Raw genomic sequence first — 13,566 nt, forward strand, 5'->3', positions numbered from 1 at the left:
CCTAGGTTGTCTTATGGAAACTTGAGTTGAAACAGTCTATAAGTGGAAACAGTCTATAAGTGGAATGGGGCAAAGTGTGGCACGCGCGTGTGTTCAAAAACACAAGTACATATTCTGATCTTCCTCCTCTACAATGAGTGGTTCTATTTTTGTCCTTTCTAGGGCTACAGAACAGGCTACCCGTACCGCCACCCCTTTGTTCAAGAGAAAACCAAACACAAAAGTGAGGTGGAGATCCCAGCCACAGTCACTGCCTTTGTGTTTGAGGAGGATGGTGCCCCTGTCCCCGCCCTGCGACAGCATGCCCAGAAGCAGCAGAAGGAGAAGACCCGCTGGCTCAACACGCCCAATACCTACCTGCGGGTCAATGTGGCTGACGAGGTCCAGAGGAGCATGGGCAGCCCCCGGCCCAAGACCACAGTAAGGGGGAAGCCAGGACAGGCTGGGGTGGGGTGGGGGGTGCTGCATTTGTGGGGGTTAAGAGCTTTATAAGGGAGCAGAACAAATGGCCCCAGTACCCAAGGTTGTGCAGCTGCCTCTCAGGCTTCTTGTGGGGCCTCTGGGAACAACAGCTCAACACTTCCCACCCCTGGCCTGACCACCTCTTTCTTGCATCTCTGTGCTAAATTTTTGGTCTGAGGGGTAGATTTCTCTAGAGGGCAGCTGGACTAGGCTACTCTCCCCTGGAACAATTGATTTTTTTTACTTCTTGGTCTCATGTCCAAAGGGGGCTGCTGGGAAATACCAGGGTGAATATCCAACATTTCAATTGTAAATTTGAGGCAAAGCCAGGAGGTCAGGGGGCTTGTCTCGTATTAAGTTACCTTCCCTCTCACTCCCACTCTTCCTCTCTCTCTCAGACACACAGACTCTCAATTTGATTTTTTGTTTACATTAAAGTACCTGGCAGCCATATAGAATAGCTCTCCACCAAGCCTTTGAAACTCAGATTGAGTTATTTAATGCTGAAACCCAAGTGGTCGCCTGTCTAAGCTGGTTACCAAGGTTCTGATCCCTACCCTCCAGTGTTTGTTATGACCTAAGGCCTTCTTTGGCAGCCAGGTCATCTGTCACCCATCTGTCACAGCGTCAAAGAGGGCCAAGAAGAGAGAACATCTATGAATAATTCTGCTGAACTTCTGCATAGACTAGTGGGCGCAGATCACGAGGGGCGGGTCACTGGGGAGGGTCTGTGGGCCCTGTTCCTCTATCTTACCCACCTGGCCTTGCCTCGTGCAGTGGATGAAGGCTGATGAGGTGGAGAAATCCAGCAGTGGCATGCCAATCCGGATTGAAAACCCCAACCAATTTGTGCCTCTCTACACCGACCCCCAAGAAGTGCTGGACATGAGGAACAAGGTAAGGTGGTGTCTGCTGGCCTCGTTCTCTCTCCTCCCACAAGGGGACCTCAGTCCTGCAAACACAGGCTGAGTTCCCAGACATGCCCACCTTACTAGCACCTGGGATGTGCCACAAAAGAAAGAAGCTACCATATATGGATAGCCAAGAGAGTCCTAGATAGCCCTTTCCACACCAGTCTGTGGGCATTGCTCATTGGGTATGTCTGCAAGACCCACCCACTACATGACTTCCTATACATTTTATGCCATTTGTCTTATTTTTAAGACTTTGAGAACCTCAATATTTATTTCTGCACCTCTGCCTGATAATCCACTCATATTTCTAATGTTACTTTAAAACTGGAGCTGTGGCTGCCCATGGGCCAGTAGTGCCCAGAACAGTGTTCAGCCTGTGGCTGAGTTTCCCTGCAGCACTTGTCTGATTCCTGGGTCACTGCACCTCCCCCCCACCCCCCAATCAAGATTCAGACTCAGTAGGTGTAGGTGTGGGGAGGGCCAGGAATCTATATTTAAAACAGAGTCCTCATGGGCTTCTTAGGAATATTAAAATTTGAGACCCTCCCTCTGTGTCCCCTTCCCTCTTCTTGTCCTCACAGCTGCTTCTCCGATTTAATGAACTTGGTATTTACATGAACTGTGAATTCACTCGGGAACAGACCTGGGGACTTTCTCTTACAGGGGATGGGCTCCCTCACCCTGCAGGGCCCTTCTAGATTCCAGTCACAGACCACACTGGATCCCAGCAGGCCCCCTGGCAAGCTCCACACTCTGATGCCGCACCCTCCTTCTCTCCTTTCCACATAGATTCGAGAACAAAATCGGCAAGATGTGAAGTCGGCGGGGCCTCAGTCCCAGCTCCTGGCCAGCGTCATTGCTGAGAAGAGCCGAAGCCCGGTACAGCAGAGTCCGCCCCTGGCTGGAGGGGAGACATTTTTGCCTTCTGGGGCTTTGGTGCCTGGGGCTGGGCAGCAGGACCTCTGAGTCCTCATGCCCATCCTCCTCTGTGCTCTTGGGCATCCATGTTCTTGCTGCAGAATGGAGGTCCGCTCACGGGGGCTGTGAGGTCCCGGGAGGACAGTGTCTACCTGCCCTCTGCAGGCACTGGGCAGGGAAGCTGCTGTCCAGCTTGTTCTTGGGAGTGCTGCTGGCCAGCTCCGTACCTTCCACCCTGGTACCCTGCTCAGGCCTCTGTTAGTACCCTGTGGAGGGCTGGTGGCTCTCAGGTGCACCAGGCTTGCACGGCCCTGAGTGTTTCTGACCTCTGTGTGTGGATATGGCATCATCTGGCCAGAGTTCTGGGAAGATGCTCCTGACCCCCAGAGGGCCTGGACACAGGGTGTGTGCTCCTGAAGGGAAGGAAGGGCTGTCAGTTGCCCACACAACCCCACTTAGGTTAAGAAAGCATAAAGTCATTGTTTTGTTTTGGTGTTTTTTCTTTTTATTTTTTTTGTACCAGGGATGCTTAACCACTGAGCAACATCCCCAGCCCTTTTCAGTATTATTATTATTTTTTATTTTGAGAAAGGGCCTCAGTAAGTTGCTGCTGGCTTTGAACTTGCAATCCTCTTGCCTCAGCCTCCTAAGCTGCTGGGATTACAGGCATGCGCCACAGTGCCTGGCAAAGTCATTTTTTTGGTGCTTGAGTGCTTGAGCTAGAACGACATCTTTCTTGTCTAGTATTTAGCAAGTTCAGAATTCTGGCTTGTTTGAAGTCATTGCTGCTCAAGGCAAGGCAGCAATGGGCATGGCATTTTCTTTAGTAAAAAGTGGGGAAGTCCAGAAAATGTTCTCTACAAAGAAAATTGAGATGATGTGACGGTTTCAGATCAGGCAGCAGCCCACAAGGTGGTTCACTGCAAGGAGAAGTGTGTATGTTACATCCTTACATCCAACTCCCACCCACCCGAATTCAGCCACATGAAGAACACTGAACATGCCACAGGGTCAAGGATGGAAATAGCCTATGATTCTGGGGGAGGTGAAAGGTCAATACAGCAAGCAAAATTGCTGAAAAACAACTCTGCCATTTATACCAGGGGCTCTCCTTTGAGTCCCTCATCTTAGAATCTGGCTCCTTTGACTCTGATTCCTGCAATAGGCCTACCTCCGCCTCCCTTTGGGAAGGAGCCCCCTGGGCCTCTTGTCAGAAGACCTGGCTTCTCTGGGTTCAGTGCCCCTGGGCTTCACTTTCTTTTGCTCCAGAGCACTGCATTCTTAAAGGCCATGATGAGGATGTTCAATTAGGACAAAGGGCAATGGAGTCTGGATTTTAGTCCCTATTTTGGGCAAGAGTAGCCAAAGGATTCCGGAGGCTCACAATGTCTGGTTGATTAGCTCTCTAGAGCCGAGGGTCTCACAGGGGTGGTGAAATGGAGCGATTTTGCCAGTGTCCCTGAAGGTACCTGCAGGTTGGAAATCCGAGACTCAGGACCTTTGCCCCTTTGTAACCTATGACCATGCGCAAAACAGAACTCATAGCTTGGACTAAGAATGCTGCGGCTGCTGTGTTTGCTGTGTTTACTGCTGTGTGTTGGGTTTGCACTGCTGTTGGGGGTGGGCAGGGGCTCTGGTGGGGAATGGCTGGCATGAAGCTTGCTCAAGCCAACACTCTGCCTGCTAGGCTTGGGCTTGCCTACTGACTTTGGGCCACTGACTGTACATTTACATAGTAATGGCTTGGAAGTGTCCATAGAAGGGATTGCAATAAAGGTGCATCTTCCTCCTGCTTGGGAGCATCCTTTGATTTTATTTCAGGGGCAAAGAGTGGCCTCCCTGTATTATTCATCCAGGCAGTTGCAAAATCTGGGTCTGGTGATGAGGTAGCAGTGGGGAGGAATGAACAAGCCCTACCACGAGGCCCTGAGCTGTTTCCAAGGAGCTGCATGCCACGCTATGGCTAGCAAGACTGCTGGCAGCCACCTGAGTGTGAAAGGAGGCCCTGGCTTGGGCCCGGTCTGCGGCGTTCAGAGAGCGACACACACTCTATGGTTAACTTTCAGTCGACAGAGAGCCAGCTGATGTCCAAGGGTGATGCGGATACCAAAGATGATTCAGAGGAGACGGTGCCCAACCCCTTCAGCCAACTCACCGACCAGGAGCTGGAGGAGTACAAGAAAGAGGTGGAGAGGAAGAAACTAGAACTGGATGGTAAGTAACCCCGGGGCACCATGGCTTGGAAATCTCCCAGGGGAGAGGGCAGAGCTCAGGACCACCCAGGGAGGACTTCCTGCCCCATCACCAAATAATATTCCACTTATTTATTAATCCCAGTAATGCCTCTGTTGCTCTGTGCTTCACAGTTACATGGTGGCTGCATGACCTCATTGCCCTTTCACCTCCGTATAAAGAGTTAGCTTGTATAAAGTGCTCAGAATGGTGCCTGTAAATATGGCTTAGGTTGGCAAACACCAACTTAACGTTAGCTGGAATAAGATAAGAGTCATAATTATCATTAATGACCCATCAGGCCTGATGTAAGCCTTTGAGCCTGGCACCTTTATGTCTTTTCTAACTCCTCCTTAATTTCAGAGTCTTCACTCAAACCCGTCTCTCCATATTGACTCCCAGATATGTGATAGGATGCGTGCCCTGGTCCATGCCTGTGTCCCCTCCTGGCACTGTTTCCCTTCTTGCTAGCCTGATCTAAAGTCATCAATACTGCCAGCTCCCTCTCAAATCCCCCTCCAGCCAAGAAGGCCTCCCCGCCACCCTCCCCACTCCAGCCAAATTGAGCCGTCCCTTTTTTTTGGCTTTAAGAACACCCGGAATCTGAGACATACTTCAGCCCTTGGCAGTGTCCACTAGGGTAAGCTGTCATTCACCAGGGCAGCGTTTTCCTCCACCATCTCTCTTCACCCAGGGTCCGCCTTCTTCCAAAGCACAAAATGGAAGCTTGCCTGGCTGGCTTGCAGTTCTCATGGACCAATTGGAAGAACAGAAAAATATGGTGCTTGTTATCCCTAGGGATTGTTTGGACAGGACATGTAAATTTGCTGAGTTAACAAAGTAGCTACACACAAACAAATCACGGGTGTTTTTAAAGGGAGTCAGTGCTTGTTTGGGGCTGGCGCTTGCCCATGGATGTGCCTATCTGGCTGGTCCTCCTCAGAGACAGGACAGAGAGGAGGGGGCATTCTGCTGTCCCTTCAGGAATGACCTGTTGCACTGGTACATAAGCTCTGATGAAAGAAACAAGATCACTCTTCTCCCATTTTCCTCCTCAAGGAAACAGCAGAAATAAAAGCTTAGCAGGAGCGGGAGCTTCTGGCTGACCTCAGCCAGGAGGTTCATTTTCCGCCAGGAGGAATGATGACCAATTAGAAAATGGCAGCGTGGCTAGCATCCTCTCTCTCCACCCATCTGGCCAGTATTTGATCCCGGTGCTGAGGTGCTTTTCTGTGTTTTCAGGAGAGAAGGAGGCTGCCACAGAAGAGCCAGGCTCACCTGAAAAGTCAGCACCTGCTTCCCCAGCACAGAGCCCGGTGAAGGCAGAGACAAAGAGCCCTGTGGTCTCTCCTTCCAAGTCTTCAGAGGGTGAGTGGAGCTGAGCAGGTGGGGGTGGGGGGAGCATCCACAAGCTGGGAGAGGTGTCTGCGTGGATGGCAGGACAGCTAGGCACACTGGGCACCTGCCTTTCAACAGGTGTAATACCCCACCCCCCGCAACACACACCATTTGAAAAACTTTCCCCTCTGCTCTTTCTAGGAAATCTGAATAATTTTCAGTTTGTTTCATTCATAAACTCTGACAACACACCTTGCAGCTTAAGCCCTGCCAAGTAAAGCTGAACGAAAGACTGACCCATAGTCTCCTCACCTGCAGTGGAGACCCAGCTGGCTAGTGGGATTTTGCAGATATGCTAGCCCAGTTCTCAGACTTTAATGTGCATAGGGACTATGAAGATTCTGATCCATTAGGTCTGGGGTAGGGCCCGAGACTCTGCATTTCCCAGGGTGAGGCTGATGATGTCATTCTCCGCCTTCACTGGGCTTAGATCCCACCCACAGCAGCTATGAATTAGAGGACCTGGGTGGGGTGGGGCATGGGAAGGCCTGAAGCCTGGAGTTGTAAGAGCTCTCCAGGGGGATCTAGAACATAGACTAGGTTGAGAACCACTTCATTAGAGAGACAATAGTTTTGAGAACCTAGTTCTAGAACCATCTGAACTGCTAACTGATAATATCTAAGCTGCTAATTTTACCAAACCAGCAGGTTCCCCCATGTCCTTGTCTGCCAAATGGGGCTATTATTATTTTTTCCCTACTTAAGGTTCTTGCATGTATAAAGGAAGTATAGATGAAGACATACTTTGAAAGAATAAAATCATGCTTTAAATGTAAGATCTAGTCGTTATGAATAAGAATATCCATATGGTAGACACTGATACTGTTAAAGTCCCTAAATCATAAAAGTGTCTTTAATGAGCTCCTGGAATCACTCCAGGATATGAACGCTCCTCCCTGGGTCCCCTGAGTCTCCCAGAGACACCGCCAGACAGGCTGCCCTGCCATCCAGAGAGCAGGGTGGCAGCTGGGATCTTCTCTCTCCTGGGTAGATGGCCACACATGTGGACTCAGATAGAATCCCCACCCCAGCCCACCCCTGAGTCCCCCCCTAAACCAGTCGCTGCCTCGAGCACAGGCCCAGAATTGTCAGAGGAAACCCATCTGCTTGAGGCCAGGGCCCCAAGTGGATGTCCCCAGTGGTCTGTGTTCATTGTGTCTCATCATGGTGTCATGTTGTCAACCTGTCTCCACAACGTCTTCCTTTCTCTTCCCATTTGTGCCTTCATCAAAGGAGTTTCCTCCGATTCTGAATACTTGTCTCTGTAGTAAGTATAGAAAGGCTGTTTACTAACTCACTCCAACACTGGCAATGGGGGAGGGAGGAGTTTTTCAAAAGAAATAGATTTCTCCCAATTTTTTTCTTTTGCAACTCACACCCCCGCCTTCCTCAGTTTTTCTGGATATAAAATTCATGACCAGTTCCACCTGCACTATGCATAGACTAGGCTTCCCCGAGGGAGACACAGATGTACACACAGAGCACACACACCCAGAAGCAACAAGCATCCGCAGTGAGGGCTGTGGGGCAGCTCTCCCTGCGGTAGAGTGCTCGTGGCCCTCAGGAGCTCACCTCTGCCTCTGTTCTAATGCATGAGTACCTCTGAGGAGCTGGTGACCTCTTCTAGGGCTGTGGACCAGAGCCTGAGAGCCCCAAGGGAGCTGCTACACGGGAAGGCACAGAAGACTGGGCCTGATTAGAGCCCTCAGCACCTATGAGGATATGTGTACCAGTTGTAGGAAGGAAATCTGAGGCTGGAGAAGAGGCTTATGGTAGGAATGGGACAAAGAGTAGCACTTTGTTATCAGCTCCTGGAAGGGACGGAAGGCAGGAGGGTGTGTGATGGATGGGATAACTGTTTCCCCAACATCTGTCATCATACCCACTGTGGCAGGATTCCTCATTCTCTCTGGTCCAAATCTGTGCCCCTGGAGGGCACACTGAGGTCGAGTTGTGAGAAGAGTCACAGTCTCTCTGAAGACACATCCGTGCCACCGACAGAGCTGAGAAGCATGGCTACCTTGGAGCAGACCCTGCATGATGAAGGCATGAGCTTTGGTTGGGTGGGGAGACCAGTGTGAAGTGGGTGGTCAGTCCCTCAGGGCAGACAGGCTGGCATCTGCACTCTCGTATTTAGCTAGCCAGTCAGATCAGGAGTGTTTTTTTACAACCATTTGTCACCGTGCTCTTAAATCCCCACGAGTTACCGTAGTGTTACTCCTTATCTGTGTCCCAGATTCCTACTCCATCAGCTTCTCTGAAGGAGACTCTTTTCAAATCCTCTTCTTTTACATCTGGCCATCTGAGCCATCTTCTCTTTGGCTCTTGACTGACTGCCAACTGCCAACTCCATCCTCCAGCAACCCCTCAGGGCCACTGACTGGGCCAGCAAAGACACAGTCCTGTATTTGACATCACACCATCAGCTCTGCTACTAAATAATTTAGTCATCTTAAATATGTCACTTAAAAACACTGCAGATGGGGGAACAGCACAAATGCTTGCTCTTCCTAACTCATGGCGCTGTTGCCAGGATAAAAGAACCTAAGGAACATAAAAGTCCTTTGTAAGATATTTACATAAATTAGGTCTTATTACGTACCATGTTCTCTGAATTGTGAGAACTAATACATCTGACTTGACTTTTAAGCCTCTGAGTTTTGGGGTAGCACTAGATAATTATTAAATCATGGCACATAATAGGAACTGGTTTTATGGTTTTATGCTCTCCTGTGGATTGACGGACTGAGCTTGATGGTTCCTCTGCTGCATATGACATCGGCTGGGGCTGCATGTGGCTGGGAGCTTGACTAGGCTGGAACTTACCTGCTGGTGCACTCATGTCTGGTACCTTGGCAGAGGCCAAGAGAAAACTGGACTCAGCTGGGACACTGGTGTGTCTGGGTCTCTTTCCCCCTTCCTCCCTCTTCCTAACACACACACACACACACACACACACACACACACCCTTTCTTCCTTTCTCCCTCCTCCCGCCCCCAAGCTTCTCCATGTGGCCTTTCTGTATGCTTCCCTCAGGGTCGTTGGACTTTATACAAACTATAAAAGCAGCAGTTTCTAGTCCTACTTTAGTCTTTGGCATGAGGCTAGTTTTGCAGCACTTTGTCTGTCTTCTAGTGGTTATGGTGAGCCATGGGGCCAGCCTCGACTCAGGGAGGACGGGGTCTACATAAGCACGTGAATACCTGGAGGCATCACTCACGGGGGCCGTGTTTGCACACCAGCTGTACCACACACTGAAAGTATATTTGGGTGTCCAGGGGAGCGTCTGTGTCCTGGCTGTGGAGCGTGCGTGGCAGTCACAGAGACTCCACCTGCCCCTGGTTATAAGAAGCTCTACTTTCTCTCCTATCAGTGGTGCTGTCTCAGCCCTTTGTTGGGAGGTAGATGTGGAAGGAACTATGCCATTCTAAACCCATGTTTCCCACTGTGTGACCCATGGGTCTTTTGCACTAGAATTATCTAAGGACTTGTTAAAAAATTTAAATTTCTTGGCCCACCATCTGTTTCAGAGTCTTATCATGGAGACAATACAGGGAAGCTGTATTTTCATAGGCTCTCTGCAATTCTTTCACTGATGTTTAAAAATTGAAACCAGGGCAGAAACACTATTGCAAACCTCTCTGTATGGACAGCATACAATTTATTAATCCGCCATGGGGCAGTTCTGGCTGTTGGTCTTTGGCTCCCCTGCTCTGTCCCTTGAACACCCTGTGGGCTATTTTGATTGCTGCTACACAGTCAGCTCTGTGTTGGCATAGACCACAGATGTTTATTTCAAGGTTTTTATGAACCTTTCTTTTGGTTCTTTATACAGAAGAAGAGCTTTCTCTCAGCAGGAAAACAAAAACAGTAGATGGCAGTCACCAACTTTCTATGCATTTTGGATACAGTTGATGATCTGTCTGGTGGACCCCGAGTTTAGAAGCAAATCAGAAAATTCTGCTTCAGGGCCCTTCCTCTGGTGTCCATCCTCCTGCAGAGACAGGGCTTGAAAGAAAAGTGACCATAACACTTAGAGCAACCAAGAGATCTTTATTGCAGCAGTGCAACAGAGGAGAAAAGAAAGAGAGAGAGAGAGAGAGAGAGAGAGAGAGCGAGTGAGCAAGAGAGAGACAGAGAAAGCAAGAGAGAGGGGCCCGGCAGGAGGGAGTTTTTATAGCCCAAATCTAATGGGGTCTCTGGGTCTGCAAGCTGCCTTGTTGGCACAAGGGGGTTAAGTGTTCGGCCTTGAGTGGTGGCTTGGGCGTTTGGGCTTGAAGCAAACAGGTGATAAAGAACCAGACAGAGGGTTTGAGTGGCCAGGTCATCCTGCAGCTAACTTTGTTTGGCATGTCCTGCAGACAACTTACTCAGCCTGTCCTGCACCTAACAGGGCTGGGGCCAGGGATCATGGAATTTGGCCCTGAGATGTTAGAAGGCCAGGTTCATTAGGCCAGCGAGGAAAGGCATCCTTGCTCCTGTAGTTAGGCGAGGCCTCTTTCCTTCCCCATGTCCTCACTCCAGTGCGTGGGCACAGAAGATTTGGCTGCTGAAGAGAAGCAAGGTATCCTCTGTTGACCTTCATCTGGTCTCACCTGGAAAAAGGCTTGAGCATGTTATCACTGAGCTGGATGATGATGGCTGCCAGAGAAGTAAGACAGTCTCTGTCCTGAATGGTCTACTGGGGTGATAAATGATGTCTTAAAAAAGATGAGTGATGCATGCAAGTGCAAAATGATTATGTGAACAGTAGGTTTAGAAGAGGGCAAGGTCGTTGTCAAATACCAGGCAGATGCACAAGCTGTCTTGAGCCAGACTTTGGGGACATGTATACTTGGATTGGCAGATAGTAGTGGGGTAGGCTGTCCAGAGATGGTAGTCAGGAAGCAGGGAGAAAAGACATTCCTGGGAGGTGACTGTATTAGCTGTTCTCCAGAGAAACAGAATTAATAGGGCATATATAGACATATAAAAGAAGACTTACTAGGGAATGATTTTGGAGGCTGAGAAGCTTCATGATTGAGTGTCTGCAAGCTGGCAAACCAGGAAAGTCAGTGGTTTTATTCACCCTCAGCCTGAAGGCCTGAGATCCAGCATCTCTAATGTGTGAAGGAAGGAGAAGATGGATGTCCCAGCTCAAGAGGAGAGTTCACCTTTCTCCACCTTCTTGTTATATTTGGACCCTCCACAGATTGGATGATGCCCAACCTTATTTGATGAGGGTACAACTCCTTTACTCAGTCTACCGATTCAAGTGTTAATCTCTTCCAGAAACACCTTCACAGACATACCCAGAAGGATTGTTTTACCAGCTATGTGGGCATTCCTTAACTCAGTCAAGTGGACTTGTAGAATTAATCATCAAAGGGACACTGGTGAACCAAGAGGCAGCAAGTGGATGGAGACTATGGGATAATGAGAAATCAAGTCTGAGAAGTAGAGCATCTAGGAGGCTTTGCACCTCCTACAGAAGCCTGCCTTCTCTTTCAGAATCTGGAAGTCTTTCAGCCCTCTGTCCTGCAGACCTATGGGGTCTGGGAGTAGACCTGGTCTCTGAGCCTAGTCTTGCTCCCAATCATGTGCTCTCTGAATTACTCCTTGTTCTCTCCAGCTACCTTATCCATCCTTAAACATAGCCCCCAGTTTTCCACCCTCTGCCTCCCCCACCATCCCCTATTCCCAGAGTCCCAAGCACCCCACTCAGGAGAGAAAGTCTATGCTTCTTAGTGGATGCTGGAAGGTAAACTCCCACCTGCACCTAATTCTCGGGGTCCCTCCCGGCCTACTCTCCAACTTAACTCCCTGAGTCACTAACAGAGGAAGGGTCTAGACTCTCAGAGCCAGTCCCTGATGCTTTTAAGGGACCCATACTTGTTTTTGGAGTCCTGTACCACTGCTTCATTTCTTGGCCAACAGAACTCTCAAGTGGTCTCTGTCCCTGTAGTTGAGGGAGTGGCGACCTCAGTTTGGCTTCTCCACTCACACTCCATTTGCCATGACCCACCAAAACAATTCACCATCAGAGAGCTGTCTGAGGTCAGAGTGGGTACACTGGGTGTGGCCCTTGTTTTCTACATGGTGAGAAGAACATGGGTGTAAACCAAGACTCTCACCAGGGGCCAAGGTTGTAGCTGAGGTGGATGGCAGAGAAGGTGTGGGAAGGGAAATGGATGGGGAACGCATGAAGGGCACAGGAAGAGTAAGAATCCTCGTCATCGCCAGGCAGGAAATGACACTAGAACAGAAAGTGGAAGCCCCTCTGATCCACAGTTGTATTTGTGAAGCTAAAAAACAAGTCCCAAAGTCATTTTGAAGAGCACCAAGGGTCAAGCTTGAGAATATATCCTTGTGTCATTCAAGTGAGCACCTGTCGTGAGTCTCTGGATTTAAGTTGCAGAGCCATGGTGGAGGGGTTGCAAGGGTCCAGGACAATTGGGAATGAAGATGAGGAGGGTCCAGGACAATTGGGAATGAAGATGATGAGGGTCGGGAAGTGTAGCACCTGGGTGGCATTACATGATGGATCCTTAGAAAGCTCAGGGTGGAGTAGACAGGAAATATAATGAGGGGGTGGCATTGCCTTGGGTAGTATAAATCCATTCACATGTTCATTATTTGCTCATGTGTTCAGTTATTCATGGACTCCCACAGCCATTTTTCTCAGTATCTTCTAGGAGCTAGTTACATAGATAATTAGATAGTCTTGCCCAAATTTATTTCAGTTCAGAAGAGGAAGAGAGAGGCATAAAAAAATCACCCAGGTCTAATAGTTTTATAATTATGGTGATTAAAAGTTCTTGTAGTGGAGGCAGCAAAGACAGTGGTCAATTCGACCCAGAAGTGGAAATGGGGATCGGAAAAAACTTTAAGGAAGATGAAACAATCAAGCTGACTCACTGCATGAGGTGAAGGTTGAGGACACAGAGAGGGGAGAGGAGGGCCCTCCAGACAGAAGAAATCAGGCTGGGGTGGCAGCAGGGACTGGGAGGCTGAGGAGGCTAAATGGCAGGTACAATGGGGACAAGTGATAGACAGAAGGTTGTGTCCAGATTGACGGATGGCATTCAGGAGCATGCCAGGTGATGGCCACAGGAATTCCTGGCAGAGGTGAGGGGACTGGGCAAGGGCCATAGGAATCAGGAGCTGGAGAACTGGGCAGCTGGATGATGAGAGGACGTGGGCTGGGCAGTGGAAAGAATGGGAGCCAGGGACCAGAGTCTGTGGTGCCAGGAGGGAGTCTTCCAGAAGGCGTCTGGGAGAAGGCTTCGACTTGTCGGTTTCAGAAGTTACAATAGGCCTCATTACAAGGAGATCTTGCCCAAGCAGTTAATCCAGCCCATCCTAACTGTCCTAAGGTCCCCCTTCCAGCCCTCAGGGAATTCCATCTTCCATGTAACCCTCCACATAACCAGACGTGTCCCCATTCACCCGTCAGAACCCCATGCTTCTCTAGAACGCTTTCTCCACCCACTTCTGTGACATTCACTATCCCTTCCCCCAGAGCCCACATTCCCACATGGAGGATCCTGCGGAGCTGACTTCTTGGGGTAACACACCCTCCACACCCTCCACACACACTCACACTTAGACTCCACACTCCCCACACACATGCAGCTCACTTTAACCCTCACACCACACGTAC

General features: G+C 49.6%; 1 protein-coding gene across 3 annotated transcripts in view; it reads left to right on the plus strand.

Moving 5' to 3' along the window:
- The window catches only part of Add2 (adducin 2), a 115,531-nt gene that overhangs the window by 92,629 nt on the left and 9,336 nt on the right, over positions 1–13,566 (plus strand). For all 3 annotated transcript variants that reach the window (XM_058575101.1, XM_046432387.2, XM_046432386.2), the window contains exons 11-15: positions 163–420; positions 1,240–1,359; positions 2,166–2,255; positions 4,361–4,508; positions 5,769–5,894. In XM_058575101.1, coding sequence (XP_058431084.1) covers positions 163–420; positions 1,240–1,359; positions 2,166–2,255; positions 4,361–4,508; positions 5,769–5,894 — 742 coding nt within the window. The remainder of the gene's footprint in view (positions 1–162; positions 421–1,239; positions 1,360–2,165; positions 2,256–4,360; positions 4,509–5,768; positions 5,895–13,566) is intronic.

The sequence above is a fragment of the Marmota monax genome, unplaced genomic scaffold, assembly GCF_021218885.2.
Source record: "Marmota monax isolate L192 unplaced genomic scaffold, Marmota_monax_Labrador192_F-V1.1 WCK01_AAM20220418_F8-fsc00106, whole genome shotgun sequence".
Taxonomy (NCBI): domain Eukaryota; kingdom Metazoa; phylum Chordata; class Mammalia; order Rodentia; family Sciuridae; genus Marmota; species Marmota monax.